We start from the raw sequence: 19,359 nt of genomic DNA, 5'->3' as shown, positions 1-19,359 counted from the left end.
CCGGGGGTGGGGTGACTGGGTGACAGGCTCTGAGGGGGGCACTTGATGGGATGAGCACTGGGTGCTATTCTATATGTTGGCAAATTGAACACCAATAAAAAATAAATTTACAAAAAATTAACTGTAATAATGGTTTTTATGGGCTAAATGAAATAATGAAGTAGACCCTCTGATGAATATTCATTGTTTTTCAGTGACTCAATATTAGCCTTCCACTATTTTAGGATTTCATTTAGTGATCAATCCTGATGGAAATTTGAATCCAAGTGCCCTGTTTTTTTCCCTAATCAAGTGTCTGATGGAAGCTGAAAGATACACAGACTATTTCTCCTGGGACTTTGATTCTTATGTGGAATGAAGCATGGCTAAAAACTAAAATTAGAGTTTATCCTAAGACCCCTTCCACTCCATTCCCCCAAGAAATACTTGATTTCTGTCTTATCAGAGGCCGTCCTATATTCTTATATTTGATTCTGTGAGCTTCCTCATATTTTTTCAATATACCAATCTGTGCTTGTTATAGTTGGTTTTAGCCATTTGCAAAAATAAGTTCTTAATGATATAAAACACCAAGAACAATCTCTAGCACATATTTTTGTTGTAGAGTTTGTTGATATTACTATTTTCACAACTGAAATCCTCCCTGGCAGCACTTCTACCAAACCTTCTCTGGTCCTATGCGTGGGAACTAAGCACTCAGGACCTAATTATCATTGAGTGAATGGATACAATTTAGTTTCTAAATGTGATAGAGTAGTCAGTTTGCATTCATAGTAAGTCAGTGAAGGCACCCATGTGCCCACCAACTACCTTTCCGATATTATACAAGGCAGGAGCATATAAGAGTGCAGATAATAGGTACTAGAGTGCACAAGGTATTTCAGAGGAAGAAGAGATAGATCATTGAGCTTTGAAGAGAGGGTCTGAGCTAGGCTTTACAGAACTGTAACACTGGGACAGGCAAAGAAGAGAAGGAGCAGATGTTACAGGCAAAGGGTGGAGAGACAGTATAAGCAAAGGCATGCAAGACATGTTTGGGGATAACAAATAGACCATTTGGTTTGAAGACCAATCTCTGGCTGAGGCAGAAATTTATTATAGGGTAATGGTAGTGGATAACATTTAGAAAGGCAGATTGCAATTAATTTTAAACATAAAATTCTAGACATAGTCAAGTTGCAAACACTTCTATTAAAAGAGACTCCTTTCAACATCATCAGCATTATCTCTACCCATTGCCAATCTGAAAATATTTTTTTAACATCTTCTGGATGTAATTTGGAACTATAGAATACTAGAGAGTTCTTGTTGCCCTTCAGAGAGGACATTTTGGAAACCATACATTCTTAGATAAAATTATCATATAATGACGACTTAGGGTCATTTCAAAGAAAAGGTGCGGGTAAAATGTTCAGAAAATAGCACCTAAAGATGGAAAGTTTGTACTGATTGTACAAATTATACATGAATAATTCCATGAAGAAAAAAGGTTTAAAAACAGCTAGTAACTTCTAAGTGTTTTTATTATTTGCTTTCCAATAAAGATATGCTTTCATGCCAGGCACGAAATGTCCACAATATAAAAACCTAACCAGAATGTTTAAACAGATGCTTATCAGCGCTGGGAACTGCCATAAAAGCTATTATGCTGGTGGTTTCCATTGTGATGGTCTCTACCACCTTATTAGGGGTCATAGCATTACTTTGTCCTTATTGAGCATAGAAAGTGGTGGTGGTAGGAGACTATAGGTTGCAAGTCTAAGGGTGGTGTTTGTAGAAGAGATTTGTTGATTTACTGATTAGCTACATACACATCTGAGTTCATTGTTCTCCACTTGGAAGCCCTTATGATAACCTGGGACTCGGATGGTATAAAAAGTAAATCCAGGCTTTCCTAGACCAGTACCAATAATAGCCATGGCAAAGCTTATTCTCCTGACAGGTGAGTCTGCAGTCAGAGATAGAGCCTTACTTTTACCTGATTTCCTTTTCTTTCTGCATCTGACAAGCCATGAAGGAGTCTTCACATTATACTTCTAGGGTGTTCCATTCTTCTTTCATCATTTCAAATTTCCAAGAGAATCCTGACATATACAAATCAGTCTATCTTTTATTCCTTTAATCTCAGTTATCTCTAGTAACATTTCTAACTTCATTGATCCCATAGGCATTGTCCTAAAAGAAAGGCTTGTTTTCATTCAATGCTTATCTTATTGTCATCCCTTATCGATTGTTTCTTGTTCTGTATTCATCTTCCTGCGGCCACCTCATTTTAATTGGTATTATTTTTATCTACATGCTTGTATCCTTGGTCTAGCTTTTCCAGGGATTAAAATCAGTAGGAATTATGTGTACTGTTTTTAGAGTTACTTGTCTTTTATCCCCTACTGTCCTACTAACTTGCTGATGTACCATAAAAATGTCAGCTAGAAACTCAGTCATTTAAAGGAATTAAGCAAGTAGATTGTTTAGGACAATTGATATATTTTTATTTTTTTAAGACTTTATTTATTTATTTATTCATGAGAGACACACAGAGAGAGGCAGAGACACAGACAGAGGGAGAAGCAAGCTCCTCGCAGGGAACCCGATGGAACTCGATCCCGGGACCAGGATCATGCCCTGAGCCAAAGGCAGATGCTCAACCATTGAGTCACCCAGGGGTCCCTAGGACAATTGATTTAGAACAGTTGTTTAGAACAATGTGATTTACAACCCTTTTATAGTTTCAGAACCTTTTCTCAATGAAACCTCTAATTCAATTTACAGAACAATCATGTCAGAAGTGCTCTGGTAAGACCAGGGAGAGGCATCTGGTCTTGCCTCACAGTTACTGGTACTTCTTTTCTACTGCAAGAGCTCCTAAAAGGTGGCTCCCCAAAAATTCCAAGGCTCCGGGAGACACTGATGCACTGCTTCAGAGGATGCCTTGTCTGTGGAATGTTGTACTCATCCTGGTTCAGGGAGATGAAGCATGGATGGTTGTGTACTTATTGAGTAGAGTACATTCTGGGTAATTTCAGTAGAAATTCAGTAGATCTTCCATAGATAGTAGACTGTGAACTCTGCATTCAGGAATATATATTACTGACATGAAAAGTGAGAGAAGAGAAACCATGGCCATTTTTTACTAAGAGGAGGGAAGTGTAGATCTGTTGGTGCCTTCCTGGAAAGCCTATTCTTCAGCAGAATCCCTATATGCCACCGGGTTGTAACAACCTATGGCAAATAAGATGGCACCCAAGGCCTCAGAATTAGATTCCATATGGTATAGACAATTGATTCAGAGTGCATGTGTTTTCCTTCCCTCTAGGTCTGGCTCTTCTGCTGAATACTCAGCTAGGTAAGTCATGAGCTCTGTCTTATATTTTCCTACCATAAACCACAAATCTCTATAAATTACTCATAATGCAATTGTCTAAATAATGTATTTTTTAAAGTATATCAAGAGATAAGCCATATGAGGGAAAGAAAGCTACTGTCTACTTCATAGATGAGTTTGACATCGGGAGAACCTATTATTTTGGATTGACTGTCAGTGCTATCCTCCTTAGCATGACCACTGGGAGCTTAAGTTGGTATTCACTGGGTTTCACAGAAGTAATGGAGATCTTTTCTTATGTGGTTCATAGGCTTAAGATCCCCAAATGACTCTGTTAAAGTAAAAAATAACTAATCCCAAGTCAGTGACTAGTTCCCAAGTTAGGCTATTTTAACTCACTTGCAAGAGTATTTATATTAAATACCACCACATAGAGTTCTGGCATTGAAGCAAAAGGAGGGAAATAAAAGTAGGGCCCAAACTCACAGCACATTTCAGTGGCACCTAAATCAGGGCATTATTCTCACTTCTTACTGCTCTCAGGTTCTGCTTACCAGTTGGGCCTGGGGAGCTTCAAGCCTGATGACATTGACCCTTGCCTATGTACTCACTTGATCTATGCCTTTGCTGGGATGAAGAACAATGAGATCACCACCATCGAATGGGATGATGTGACTTTCTACCAAGCCTTCAATGGCCTGAAAAACAAGTAAGAGATGGTGGAGATATCTAATTTGGTGTCTCCTAGGTCAGTGCTTCCCAAACATTAATATGCAAACAAATTACCTGATATCGTCTTAAAATGAGTTCAGATTCAGTGAGTGTGAGGTGAGGACCAAGATTCTACATTTCAAACAAGCTCCCCGATGATGCTGATGCTTCTGGTCCAGGAAACTACACTTTAAGTAACAATGATATAGATAACATAGCACATCACCTGCTTTCTAACATATTCAAAATATATCCGTTCTGTCTCTTTTCCCTGCCAATATCTTTCATTATGACCCAAGAAACTGCAAGCCATCGTAGCTACTTACATCAGAGAATAGGAGGTGGAAGATAATGAAGATTAGACATCACTGAGCCCCCAAATCAGAAATGTCTGCTGTATCTTAAGAGTTCTATTTGTGTAAAAAGGAAACATAACAAAGAAACAATAACCCTGGTATCTTTTAATTTCTGGTTTTCTCAGTTTAGCTATTTCTAGGAAAAATAAGGCTACATACCATCACTAGCACCAGTAGTGGTACTATCTTGAATGTAGCTGCTAGAATTAAAGCTGTGATAGAGAGGAAATAAACTCCTTTGGAATGGTATTTTTTGAAGTGTGATCCATTAACTCTGCATCAAAATCAGATGGGGTACCTGATAAAAATGTCAATTCCTCCCATAGTTCAACTAAATCAGAATCTCTGAGAAAGGGGCTATAACACCAAAATTTTAATGATTTCCCACTCTGACCCTTGTATTCCATTCTTATATAAACTGAGAGCCACTATTCAAAAAATGTGCATAATTTTAATCAATTGATTTATATTCATTATCTTGGAGGCTGAGAGGGTAATTACACTCAAGCAACATTTATCATTTCATCTGAAGGAACAGAATATGATTTAATTATGCTTTTAAGTTTTATATATATTATGTTGGCAAATTGAACCCCAATAAAAAAGTTTTATAGATATTATGGCTAATGGATTCATATTTTTACAAAATCTGCTCTCATAGTTTGGATTTCCTCAAAGAATTTTGACTGCATTTATTATAACAACACAATTTTTGTTGTTATTGAAGTATAATTAACACACAGTGTTATATTAGTTTCAGGTTTGCAATATAATGATTCAACAATTTTATACATTACTTAGTGCTCATTATGATAAGCATACTCTTAATCTCCTTCCTATTTCACTCATCCCCCTATCCACCTCCCCTCTGATAACTACCAGTTTGTTTTCTATATTTAAAAGTCTGTTTTTTGTTTGTCTCTTTTTTGTTTGTTTTATTAAATTCCACATATGATTGAAATAATATGGCATTTGTCTTTCTCTGATTGACTTATTTCACTTAGTATTATACTTAGTATTGGATAACAGCATAATTTTTATAAAGAAAGTCTTCAGTACTGACGGAATATTATCCTACAGGATATCTTTTTTTTTATTTATTTTATTTATTTGACAGAAAGAGAGAGTACAAGCAGGTGGAGCAGCAGGCAGGGGGAGAGGGAGAAGCAGGCTCCCTGTGGAGCAGGGAACCCAACGTGGAGCTTGATCCCAGGACCTGGGATCATGACATGAGCCGAAGGCAGATGCCCAACCAACTGAGCCACCCAGGGGCCCCTATCCTGCAGAATATGTTATCAAGACAACATCAAAGTATATGACTAGGCCCAATGCCAAAGCAATGTTATTTTAAATAGAAGGACTTGTGAATTTTGAAGCTTCTCTTTTCTATTCTTCACTATGTAGGAACAGCCAGCTGAAAACTCTCCTGGCCATTGGAGGCTGGAACTTTGGAACTGCTCCGTAAGTCTTCTGTGAGAGAGCCTGGTGTTCATTTGTTATTGAAAACATGTTATGTTCCTTAAACTTCACAATCTAAGACAGGTTATGAAGGATGTGTATTAAACAAATAGGCTACTGGGCTACTAGAGTAAATTACCAGAACCTCAAAATTATTTATTCTATACAAAATAAAATTATTTATTTTACATTTAGATGGATATTCTGGGATTCTATTCACAGCCATTTAGTTACTAAGATTTCAAAACAACCTGTTCCTAAAGTATTTCAAAAGCACAATCCCTGCGTAGAGTGTGATAGCACTCCTATTTATCTTCTAGGAGAAGAGAAGTCATGCAAATAAACCAGAAGACTTCTTTGAGGGCATATGAACGTGGGGTGGGGGGGGCGGCCAAGGTTTGGAGAGAGAACAGTGAGCTGGGAAGTCAGGTGTTCAAAGCAACAAGTGCAACTTAGGAAAAAAATCAGAGCTGGGTGGATAACAAAATAAAGAGAACACTGAGGTCCCATGGCTGACTGAGCACTGATTACAAAGTAAGTACAAGAGAAAATCAGAAGCATATTTATATTCAGGTTGTGGGTCCTGGTGAAGAGCTCTGAGGTGGAAATATAAAAGTTTAATTTTACCACAAGGTGTTAGGATCACCAAGGCACTCCCTCACCTTTCTTTCTTTGAGTCTCCCTCAGCTTCACTGCCATGGTTTCCTCTCCTGAGAACCGCCAGACTTTCATTGCTTCAGTCATCAAATTTCTGCGCCAGTACGAGTTTGATGGGCTGGACTTTGACTGGGAGTACCCTGGCTCTCGTGGGAGCCCTCCTCAGGACAAGCATCTCTTTACCGTCCTGGTGCAGGTGAGGATGGAAATGGCAGTCTTTATCCCAAGAAAATTCAAAGCTTTTTCTTTCCACAGAGAATCTAGTGGTTCCCAACTACAACTAAACTGGAATTTAGAATTATGGAATCTTCACATCGCAGATTCTTAGAGATCATGCCTTCATTCAAGAGCATTTCACAATGATAACAAGAACACATGTGTGCTATGTGCCAGGCACTATTCTGGTTTATTTTACTATTCTATTTTAAAAATTATAACTCATTTCACTTGTACATCTAGTCTATCATCTAGGTACTATAAGTATCACAATCTTTATTTACAGAGGAAACTAAGGTTTAAGTAAGTTGCTTAATACCTAGACCCTGATCAAAGATTTTCAAGCCCAATTCTCAGAAAAAGGTTCCCATACACACCCAGGGGTGGCAGCAGCTCCCCCTCCCAACAATACACACTAGTGTCCCCTAGGCAGCTAGGCCAGGCACACCATGATGGCTTTGACATGTCAAAGCCTCCAGCTATTCAAACACCAACTTGGATGTTGATGTGAAGCCATTTTGCAGATGTACTCAAAGCCCCTAATCAACTGACATTAAGCAAGACTATACTGGGTAATTTGCTTGATTCAATCAGCTTAAAGGTTTTTAACGAAGGGCAGAGGCTCTCCCTACGAAATCCCACCTGAGAACAGCAGCTTCAACCTGTGCCATGTGGGTTCCAGCCTGCACATGATATTCTCTGACAGCCAGGCCTGATTTTGTATTTGCTTATTATATTAGCTAGCCGCCCCCCCCCCCAATCACATAGGCCAATTCTTTGTAATGAATCAAATGCACGTATACATACATAGAAAGTCTTGTAGTGGTTCTGCTTCACAGCTTTAGCCCTGGTAAACACCAATATTAAGGACAAGACCCCGCACCTAAGCTGAGGGGCTAGACACCTATGGAAGTCTCCCAGGAGCACTCAATCCACCCCTTCTCCAAGATATGGTTAAAGAAAAAAAAACCCTAGTAGGGGTCAAAACTACCCTTGTAGTCTGGCAACCAAGCCCCCTGCCTCTAACCATTGCACTAGACTGCCTATTATTACTGAACACCTACTCTGTCCCAGATACTGGCTTAGGTGTCAGGTTGAAGATAAGAATAAAATAATCCTTAGCTTTAGGGAATATAATATGTGGTGGCAGGTTGAAAAATAACCAACAATTATAGTATGCTTTGAGTACACTACAGCAGGTATAGAAGGTACCTAATTGTACTCTGGGAAAGGATCGAGAAGAGCTTCCTAGAGAAAGTGACACTTGGGCTCAATCTTGAAAGCAACTGGTATTAGCAATGAATAGGGGAACCTCACAAATGAAGACATGTGGATGATTGAGTCATATGAGTCTGCATATGTGGCAAGAAACAGATCATGTGGGACTTGTATATGATGTTAAGGAATTTGGGTTATATCTCAAGGTTGTAAGGCAGCTTTGAAAGTAATGGAGAGATATGATGAAATTTGTGCTTTAGAAAGGTAACACTGGCTTAACCATGGAGGACGAATCAGAAGCAGGTAGGAAGGCAAGGATATAGTACTGATGGCCCAAACAAAGGTTCTAAAAGTGAGGACAGAAAGGGCAAGTATACAAGGGACATTAGGAGGGTACAATCCATAGGATTTGGACACCAATTGGATGTGGAAAAGAAAAATAAAATAAGATAATAAAAATAAAGGAAGTGGAAAAGAGAGGACTTTCAGTATACTGACTTCGAGAAGGGTTTGGTTGTGTTTCTATTAACTAAAATGTAAAAACAAGAAGAAGAGTAGATTTGAAACAAGAAAGACTCATTAATTTGTCTTTGAACACCAGGAGTGAGAGGAATCTGTAGGACCTCCTATAGGAATGGCCAATAGTCATTGAATGAATACCACTCCGGAGTTCAGGACAAAGAAACTAACTTTATATACTATATTAAAGTTATCAGCAAAGGCAAATAATTAAGAGATCACCAAGGAAAAGTGAATGGAATAAGAAAAGCCAAGGATGGTTTTTAGATCTACTCTCTTCCAAGATAGATTGTTTCTACACCATCTCACATACTAGATCATCAGCCAGCCTCCAAAAGGTTTCAATGTTAAGTACTCACTAGTTGAAAAGTCAATCTACTTATCTGTTGAACAGCTCTAGGGATTAAAAAGAACATCTCTATTCTTAGCCAAAACATGCCTCCAGTCATAATTTATGACTTCTAGTCATTGGGAGTCTAGCTCTGCCCATCAAAATAACAAAGGATAAAACACCTTTTATAATTTGTCATTCAATATTTGCAAACTGCTATAACATCCTGCTTATAATTTCTCTTCCTCAAGTTTAAATATCCTAATTCCTTTAACCAGTATCACATGACAATTCTCAGACCCACCCTTCACTCTGACACACCCTAATAATACAATTATAAAAACTGAACCCAGTCTTCCAAATGAGATTAGAGTCACCCAAAGTAAATATGCTAGTGCTGGATGGGAACCTATCACCTGGTAACCACTTCCTTTATTGGCCAAATCAGCTTTCATTTGATGGGATGTCAGTCCTATGAAGTAATTTGTTTACTGGATGAAGGGAAGCAATATATATACTGCCAAAAGCTGGATATAGATTACTGCAGCAAATTCAGAATATAGTGATATAAACGGAGCTCTGACAGGTCATCTGGGACCTACATCTGATCATGACCTGGCTACTAACTTGCTCTGGGACTTTGGTGGAATTGTCTAGCATCTAGTCATATTAGATAGCTATAAAACTGATTAATGTCATCTAAAGTAAGACAAAATGGATAAAGAAGATGTGGTTTATGTATACACTGGAATATTACTCAGCCATTAGAAATGACAAATACCCACCATTTGCTTCGACGTGGATGGAACTGGAGGGTATTATGCTGAGTGAAATAAGCCAATCAGAGAAGGACAAATGTTTTATGGTCTCATTCATTTGGGGAATATAAAAAATAGTGAAAGGGAATAACGGGGAAAGGAGAAAAATGAGTGGGAAATATTAGAAAGGGAGACAGAACATGAGAGACTCCTCTAACTCTGGGAAACGAACTAGGGGTGGTGGAAGGGGAGGTGGGCAGGGGGTGGGGGTGACTGGTGACAGGCACTGAGGTGGACACTTGACGGGATGAGCACTGGGTGTTATCCTATATGTTGGCAAATTGAACACCAATAAAAAATAAATTTATAAATAAAAAATAAATAAAGACAAAATATATGAAAATATTTTGAAAAAGAAAAGGGTGATACAAACTTATTATTTAAGGGGCTGAAATCATATGCATAGATGACCTACTGTACTTGATTATTTTATAGGAAATGCGTGAAGCTTTTAAGCAGGAGGCCCAGCAGATCAACAAGCCCAGGCTGATGATCACTGCAGCAGTCGCTGCTGGTATCTCCAACATCCAGTCTGGATATGACATCCCCCAGCTGTCCCAGTGAGTGATTCACTTTATCCTCAAACTCACTTTTGCAAAGTAGACTTGTCCTCAGTCTCTCTTGCTATTTAGGGATCTTGTTCAGGAGGCTTTGGAAATGGTATCTTTTGCCTACATAGGAAATGACTATCACAAACGTTTTTAAATCCTTTAGGTACCTGGACTACATCCATGTCATGACCTATGACTTCCATGCCTCCTGGGAGGGCTACACTGGAGAGAACAGCTCCTTATACAAATACCCTTCTGACACTGGCAGCAATGCCTACCTCAATGTGGTGAGTCCCTGCACACATGCAGATGCAGACCAGGTATGGTTGTATATCACATGGAGATTCAGGGACAAAACAAATGAAAATTCTACAAATATCTCACTTGGATAACTATCCGTTCTAGGGGCTAAGCATATCTCAATAACTATAATTTCACCAAAATGCTTTGAAAAAATACTATCTGTCATTAACATCATATAATTTTGCCTATCAGAACAGCAGACTATCATAACTAAGCACTGGATTATCCACGGGGTGGTATCTTTAGCTAACACCCTGCCATTGCAGGATTATGTCATGAACTACTGGATGGACAATGGGGCCCCAGCTGAGAAGCTCATCGTTGGATTCCCTGCCTATGGCCACACCTTCATCCTGAGTGACCCATCCAACACTGGCATTGACGCTCCCACCTCTGGCGCTGGTCCTGCTGGGCCCTACACCAGGCAGGCTGGGTTCTGGGCCTACTATGAGGTATGTAGATTAGGCTGTGCAATTCTGTGGATTCCATGCCCTGTGCTAAACAGAATGAGTGCTTATTCTGTCCACTGTGTATCAACTTAAAGCACAGCTATCATTCCAAATGCTTCAAGTATTTAAATAAGCTATTCGGGATCCCTGGGTGGCGCAGCGGTTTGGCGCCTGCCTTTGGCCCGGGGCGCGATCCTGGAGACCTGGGATCGAATCCCATGTCAGGCTCCCGGTGCATGGAGCCCGCTTCTCCCTCTGCCTATGTCTCTGCTTCTCTCTCTCTCACTGTGTGCCTATCATAAATAAATAAAATTTTTTAAAAAATTTAAAAAATAAATAAATAAATAAATAAAATAAATAAGCTATTCATTTACCTAATCCAGTATGAAGAGCACTTATAATGAACAATATCCCTTCAAGAAACAGACTACATATTTAAGGTCATTTATATTAGCATATAATGGAATAAAAGAACTATATGTCTCATATTAATGTGGGTTCCTAAAATCAAGCATTAAGGATAGGGATAACAGGAATATTTCAAAAGCAACTTGATCCCATTAATTTCAAATAACAACCCATAATTAGAAAACAGGAAAATCCCAATTGAAGACAAGAAAGAAAAATAATCAAAGAGACAAGTGTTTATTTTTTTCCCATGGGAATCATATTTAAAAGATTTGATCTCTTGACTTTTTAAAGATCTGTACCTTCCTGAAAAATGGAGCCACTCAGGCATGGGATGCTCCTCAGGATGTGCCCTACGCCTATCAGGGCAATGAGTGGGTTGGCTATGATGATGTCAAGAGCTTCGGAATTAAGGTAAGGTCAGCCCCTCTGACTTACTGTGGGCCCAAGAATGAGTCCAGGGAAGTAAAATGACCTTTGGTGTCCTTGATCCTTAAATAGGCTCAGTGGCTTAAGGAGAACAATTTTGGAGGTGCCATGGTCTGGGCCATTGACCTGGATGACTTCACAGGCACTTTCTGCAACCAGGGCAAGTTCCCCCTGGTCAACACCCTGAAGAAAGCCCTTGGGCTACAGAGTGCAAGTAAGTGAAAACAGGAGAATGCCGGGGATAGACAATGACTCCTCTCTAATTCAAAAGGCAGCTCTAACATCTGTCGCCCCACAGGCCAGAGAGTCACTTCTCATTTCACCTCACTGCTCTTGCCCACTGAGACACACAGGTGCTGCATTATTTCCCTACCCTTGAACTCCCAGGTCAGGAATATTATGCTGTTGTGGAAAACTAGGCCTACCTGGCGGGCAGGGGCGGGGGTTCCATGTTGGCTAAATCTTAAAGGTATGGGAAAGCCCCCAAGAAACTAGGCTGACCTCCAAAATATAAGCATTTTACTTTTTCCTCATTAAAAGTCTCTCTCAGTCCACCTGGAGACTGAACAAGAAACTCTAAGTACTGCTCACATGTTTTTAATCTATAATTCAGGGGAGATACCACATCGCTAAACTTTTTCCAGATTTTTCTCTTAGAGCTTATTGGCTTGCCACTTAAATACCAAGATCCTAGAAAAGTATTTTGGACATACTGGCACTCAGTAATTTTTTTAAAAAGTTGGGACACCTGGGTGGTTCAGTGGTTAAGCACCTGCCTTGGCCCGGGGTGTGATCCTGGAGTCCCAGGATCAAGTCCCACATCGGGTTCCCTGCATGGAGCCTGCTTCTCCCTCTGCCTGTGTCTCTGCCTCTCTCTCTTTGTGTGTGTCTCATGAATAAATAAATAAGATATTTTTTAAAAGTTATTTTGACATTATAAAGGAAGAGAGAACTTTTTGTTTTTTTTATTAAAAAAAATTTTTTATTGGAGTTCAATTTGCCAACACATAGCATAACACCCAGTGCTCATCCCACCAAGTGCCCCCCTCATTGCCCATCACCCAGTAACCCCAATCCCCCGCCCATTTCCCCTTCCACTACCCCTTGTTCATTTCCCAGAGTTAGGTGTCTCATGTTTTGTCACCCTCACTGATATTTTCACTCATTTTCTCTCCTTTCCCTTTATTCTCGTTCACTAATTTTTATATTCCCCAAATGAATGAGACCATATAATGTTTGTCCTTTTCTGATTGACTTATTTCACTCAGCATAATTTAAAACCAGAGTAGCTTGAAATTGTAGCTTTCCCTGAGTATGGAGTTCTCTTGTGATCTCCTCACTAGTAAGGATCTAGAGCTAAGGGCACCCCACCTCCAGACCTTCAGGGCCACTAGTCTCCTCACCTCTAGGAGTCGCTGGGAGCCTCTCCCAGGTCCATGAATCTGTTTTGTGCTGTTTCAGGTTGCACCGCCCCTGCTCAGCCTGTGGAACCCATACCTTCTCCTCCCAATAGTGGAAGTGGGAGCGGGAGCAGCAGCAGCTCTGGAAGCAGCTCTGGAAGCAGCTCTGGAAGCAGCTCTGGAGGCAGTGGATTCTGTGCTGGAAAAGCCAATGGTCTCTACCCTGTGGCAAATAACAGAAATGCCTTCTGGCATTGCCTGAATGGAGTCACATACCAGCAAAACTGCCAGGCTGGGCTTGTCTTTGACACCAGTTGTGATTGCTGCAATTGGGCATAAACCTGACCTGTCTCCATTCCCTAGTCTCCTTTGCTTAGTACATCTTGCTCCTACCTAGAGTTCTGCAATAAAAGCCATTAGTCAAAACATGAGCGTTTTGGTTTTAATTGCTTTGGGTGGAAACCTATCCAGATGTGAAAAGACAGGCTGCTCAGGGGGAGGAGGTGGTGAGGAAATGGGAGTGCCAGCAACCCCACAGTCTTCTCTTTGCCTAGGTTGATCTGCATGAAAGTTGGAGGCTGTCGGGAGGAAATGCTTGAATATTTAGTGTTGGGATCGGATGAAGAAGGTAGGTCTGTAGCCTGGTGACTGTGCTCTGGAAAGAGCCAGAATGATTCTGTGAGTCTTGGGGGCACAGGCATGTGTGGCTTACTCAAAAAGCAGATGCCCAGGGCATTCTGTCCATATCTACTGAGGTCCCCAATCTGGTCCAGTGCCTCCTAGACCAGGCACTGAGAAGATCTGTGTAGTGGACTCCTTTGGAGATGTCTGCCCAGCCTGTGGACCAGGAGTGTCCCTTTATTAGGAGATTGTCCCCTTCTGCTGCCGTGCTTATACTACATCTTCTCCTACCCTGGCTTGGCTGATTGGCTAGGACGGACATCAGACTTAAGAGGGCTAATCAGATTATCAAGCCTTAAAATCTGCAACTGACAACAAGGAATGGCTGTCATACCCTGAGTGGCTTGCCCTGGGATATTTAAACTCAAGAGGTATAGTGAGGGACTGCAGAGAAGGGCAGTTACAGAGCAAGAAGACCAAAGGGGAACTATAGAGAAAAGCCACTATGAGAGATGGAGGACACTCATTGACAGCTTTCCACCTTCTGATTACAGTTCCTTACTGAGACCCAGATGCATTTCTGCATTTGGGCTCTGTGAAGCACCTTATATCTATACGATAAGTTCCTCTTTGCTGCTTAAGCTGGCTTAAGTTTGTTTTTATTTCAACTAAAAGAATCCTAATCCTAATGGCCCCTATTCTTTTTCTGGTAGACTTAATGTATGTCAAACTCTGTTCTAGGTATTTTACATGTATCTTATTATTTAATTCTCCCAGCCACCATGTGAGGAAGATTAACATTAATTCCAGGAAACTGAAGCACAGAGGAATCAAGTCACCTGCCCGAGATCACATAATAGGTGCAGAGCCAGATCTCAAGCCAGGCAGGCTGGCACCAGGGCTCACAGTCCTAACTTGTATATTTTACCACCTCCCTTCATACAGATGTCAGCGTTCACACAGTAGATGGCCACGTTGGCGATAGTGATGAGGCACAAGCAGCTTTATGAGTAATGATGACACACTCGTGAGCTCACAGCCCTTAGTCATTATTATGTGCCAGGTAATATTCTAGGTACTAAAGTCATAGTAGTAAATAAGATAAAGACTCTACCTCTATGGTGATTATATTTTGATGCTGAGAGTGTTAGGCAAACAAAGAAATGAGAAAAGTGTAATAATGATAGAAAATGACAAGGGAACAAACGTACTTTTGTTTGGACAGTCCAGGTAGGCCTCTGTGAGGGGCTCCTGGGTGATACAGTTGAATAAGTGTCCGACTCTTGGTTTCAGCTCAGGTCATGGGATCAAGCCCTGGGTCAGGCATGGAGTCTACTTGAGATTCTCTCTCCCTCACCCTCTGCCCCTCTTCACACCCCACTCAAATAAATAAATAATCTTTTAAAAAGGGGGAAAGGCTTCTGTGGGGAGTTCCCAAATGGGATGAGCCTTGATATTCAAGAAGAACCAGTCATTTTGAGATCTGGGAAGAGGGCATTTCAGGCAGAAGTGTAGCAGCTACAAAGTCCTTGAGCTAGAAATGAATGTGGCATGTTAGAAAAAAGACCAGGGTTGCACAGAGGTAGTGAGCACAGAAAAGAAATAAGGAGGAGTCAGATTACATAAGGTCTTGAAACACGGTTAGAAGTTTGGATTTTGGGGCACCTGTGTGGCTCAGTGGCTGAGCATCTTGCTTCGGCCAGGTCATGATTCCAGGGTCCTGGGATCAAGTCCCACATCAGGCTCCCCACAGAGAGCTTGCTTCTCCCTCTGCCTATGTCTCTGCCTCTCTCTTCTCTCTCTCTCTTTGTGTGTGTGTGTGTCTCATGAATAAATAAATAAAATCTTTATAAAAAATAAGTTTGTATTTTATTTTGAATGAGCTGTGGAGCCATTGGAAGTTTATGGCAGGGATGGGGAGGTGGCGTGTGATCTAAATTCACCATTGAGAAGACAGGGCTGGGACAGCATTACAGAATGTGGGAAAATCAGAGGACAAACATTATATGGTCTCATTCATTTGGGGAATATAAAAAATAGTGAAAGGGAATAAAGGGGAAAGGAGAAAAAATGAGTGGGAAATATCAGAAAGGGAGACAGAACATGAGAGACTCCTAACTCTGGGAAACGAACAAGGGGTAGTAGAAAGGGAGGTGGGCAGGGGGTGGGGGTGACTGGGTGATGGGCACTGAGGTGGGCACTTGATGGGATGAGCACTGGGTGTTATTCTATACGTTGGCAAATTGAAACCAATAAAAATAAATTAAAAAAAAGAATGTGGTAAAATCACACTCATGGTGATTGTAGCTGATGTATTGACTTCTGAGCACTTACATGACATGCCTTGGAGATCAAAAGCATAGATACAGGAGTGTCCTCAATAATCAGGGGAAGGCAAAAGCCAGTAAAATTGGGTATTATTATTAATATAAACACATTTCTTTTTTAAGATTTTATTTATTTGAGAGAGTATGCGAGCACAAGCAGAGGCAGAGGCAGAAGGAGAAGTAGACTCCCCAGTGAGCAGGGAGCCTGACACAGGCCTCAATCCCGGGACCCTGGGACCTGGGTCCCAGGATTATCCAACTGAACCACGTAGGTGCCCCAAAGTAATTACACTTCTCGGCAAAGAATAAGAAAGCCTAGAATAAAACAGAGCATAGGAATTTGGTAAGTCTTTTTGGAAGGAGTTTCCATTTAAGTCACTACTATGGCAAATGACACTGAGGAAAGGATATGCAGGGAACTGGACTTGGTGAAGGACATGAAAGAGGCCATTGATCTGAGGAAAAGTGTCTCTGAACAACACAATGACCAGCTGCTAGATCAAAGTGGTTTCCCAGACATACCTTCTTCCAATGCCACTATTTTCCCATAATGATTGATTCTGTCATCATTTCTAGAATGCAAAAACTACTGCAGCCCCCAAAAATGGTGTCTCCCATTTCTCCTGCTACATTTACATATTAACTAGTCTATCAAATGAAAGTTTACCGCACTTGCTACAAGCAAGAAGAGGACAGGCACAATCTGGCTCTAGATCTATGAAGGCTCTAACCTCACCTTCTTTGACTCTTCTCATTCCCTCTATTTTACCTAGTTCAACTTCTTTTTCTGTTTCTTCAAGTAGCCCAGGCATGTTACTGCCTCAGGGCCTTGGCACAAGCTACGACACTCACCTCAAATTTCCATTCGACTTTTGACCTCACTTTCTTCAGGCCTTTCTTCAAAGCCAACTTCTCAGGGAGGCCATTCCTGGCTGCACAGCTTAAAATTGAAACCTCCTTATTCCTTCTCCCCTTCCTGTGCTTCTTTTTTCTTGGTACCTGCCATATCATACATATTATATATTTATCATTTTTATTGTCTGCCTCCTTCAGGAGAATTAACCTCTGTGAGGATAAGGATTTGGGTTTACTGCTATGTTCCCATTGCCTAGAGCAGTGCCTGGCATATTGTGAGAGTTTAATAAGTGCATGTTTAATAAATAAATTAATGAGGACAGGAAGGGAGACAGGAACTAATATGGTGAGTATTCCAAGCAGGACATGAGGTACTTTATATAGGCTATCTCCTGCGTGGTGAATATTGTCCCCATATTATAGGTAAGGAAATTAAGATCTTGTGAGAAAACCTTGCCCCAAATTGTGCAATTAATAATTAGAAGAAATGATTCTCAAAGTGGGGCCTTTCTGGCTTCCTTTTCACCATGATGCGACCCTTCAGAAAGTAATGTCACAATGACTTGGAGGATTTCAAGGGTGGGGCTGCTGCTTAGCAGCCAGTCTTAGTTATACCCTTCATTTTCTTGGTTAAAGTATTTTTATGAGAGTGGTGACTCATGGAGCTATTCTTAAATGAGAGAAAAGAGTCAATTCAAAGGCCTCCTGATGGGGACATCTGGTACACAACTTCTTGGAGATCTTTAAACTCTATACCATCTCATCCATTTGAGAATTTGAGAGACAACAAAGCCATTCCATGGATCACCCATCCATTTCTTTGGAACTTCGCTAATGGTAATCATGTTCTTAAACTCTAGTACATCTATGAAAACTCATTTCTTCGGTATGGGAGTCTAACCAGAAAGAGATGGTATATGCACAGGATTCCATAAAAGCCCTGATCCAGGCAGGGCTGGGGCAGTGCTCTTCTCACCAAGTCCTGAGCCTTGATAAGAGGTGGCACCCATTCAGATGAAAGGGCAGCTTATATATATATTTATTTATTTATTCCCATAAAGGAACTCTGGGAGTTAGCTGTGGCTCTGGACACAGACGTGGTAGATCAAAAGTGCTTTATCAAAAGTTAAATGCCAATTTTAGGCTAGTCATTTGCTGTGTAAGATTTGTCTTGCATTTCTTAAATTCCCATGGTAGCCCTAAGGAGGCAAGAAATAATTAGTGCCATTTTAGAGATATGTCAAGCCTAAGTAGCTTCCACAAAGTCATGTTGCTAGTAAAGGACATACCAGCACCTTTTGGAAACCAGTTGAGAATCTTCAAAGCCTGTGTTCATTCCTCTACCACCAGATGAGAGAAGCTGGCACTTAATAAAGTCTGGAAAGTGGGATTAAGAAAGTCTATGTTCCTCTCCTTCGACCTTCTGAAGACACATCCATTCTCCTGCAGAACCTCTATTCTCTAGATAGGAGTTCTCAATCCTCTTCAGACCCAAGTAACTTTGAGTAACAAATTATTTTTAATACTCCTTTTATTATCCTAAAATTAAATTCATTGAAACATAACCTACCATGAATAATATGTCACAATTGTAAAGAAGAAAAATAATGTTTTTCAATATATAAATGCTCAGATGTGACTACTTTATGAAGTAGTCAGACTCTTGCACCATATAATAAATAATGAATAAGCCTGTAATTAAGAAGGAAGATTAAATGTCATCTCATACAAGCAGTTTAGAAAAACAAAAAGGTAGATAAGTGGACACCAGAAAAAAGCTAGTATTAAGAAAATTACTACCACTCCAGACTTACTGCTTCCTTATAACAGAAAGAGGTGAACAGCTTTATTTAAAGTAGGGATAGGGGCAGTCTGGGTGGCTCAGCAGCGTGGCGCCTGCGTTTGGCCCACAGCATGATCCTTGAGACCCGGGATCGAGTTCCATGTCAGGCTTCCTGCATGGAGCCTGCTTCTCTCTCTGCCTGTGCCTCTGTCTCTCTGTCTCTCGTGAATAAATAAATAAATAAAATCTTAAAAAAATAAAGGAGGGATAATACTCAACAAATTACAAACCAATGAAAAATGAAAAGAAGTATGACTATATTATTTTTGAAAAGAAGTAAATAATGTTAATGTGCTTCCTCTAGGATTTCCAGATTGTTAAAAATAAACTATTTTATGGGTCTATCATATATACCAAAAAAGGTCCAAATCATAACTGAACAGATTAATAAAATATGCAAAGTGAACTCCGCATAAGCAGTACCCAGTCCAAGAAAGGGATCACCATTATCTCTCCAAAAGCCCTCTCATGTCCCCTCTCTTTTATTGCTTTCACCCTCCTTAAAAGGTACAGACATCCTATCTTCTAACACAAATTAGTTTTGCCTATTTTTGGATTTATGTAAAT

At 40.4% G+C, this 19,359-nt stretch overlaps 1 protein-coding gene across 1 annotated transcript; it reads left to right on the top strand.

The window, feature by feature from the left end:
- Positions 1 to 1,917: 1,917 nt before the first annotated feature.
- Positions 1,918 to 13,485, top strand: CHIA (chitinase acidic). Its single transcript, XM_041749632.1, has 11 exons — positions 1,918 to 1,942; positions 3,314 to 3,343; positions 3,866 to 4,031; positions 5,794 to 5,850; positions 6,535 to 6,700; positions 10,042 to 10,166; positions 10,321 to 10,444; positions 10,727 to 10,912; positions 11,612 to 11,731; positions 11,819 to 11,960; positions 13,208 to 13,485. The coding sequence occupies exons 1-11, from the start codon at positions 1,918 to 1,920 to the stop codon at positions 13,483 to 13,485; spliced, it is 1,419 nt and encodes a 472-aa protein (XP_041605566.1).
- Positions 13,486 to 19,359: the final 5,874 nt, after the last annotated feature.

The sequence above is a fragment of the Vulpes lagopus genome, chromosome 3, assembly GCF_018345385.1.
Source record: "Vulpes lagopus strain Blue_001 chromosome 3, ASM1834538v1, whole genome shotgun sequence".
Classification (NCBI taxonomy): domain Eukaryota; kingdom Metazoa; phylum Chordata; class Mammalia; order Carnivora; family Canidae; genus Vulpes; species Vulpes lagopus.
This window is presented reverse-complemented; position numbering and strand designations above follow the sequence as displayed.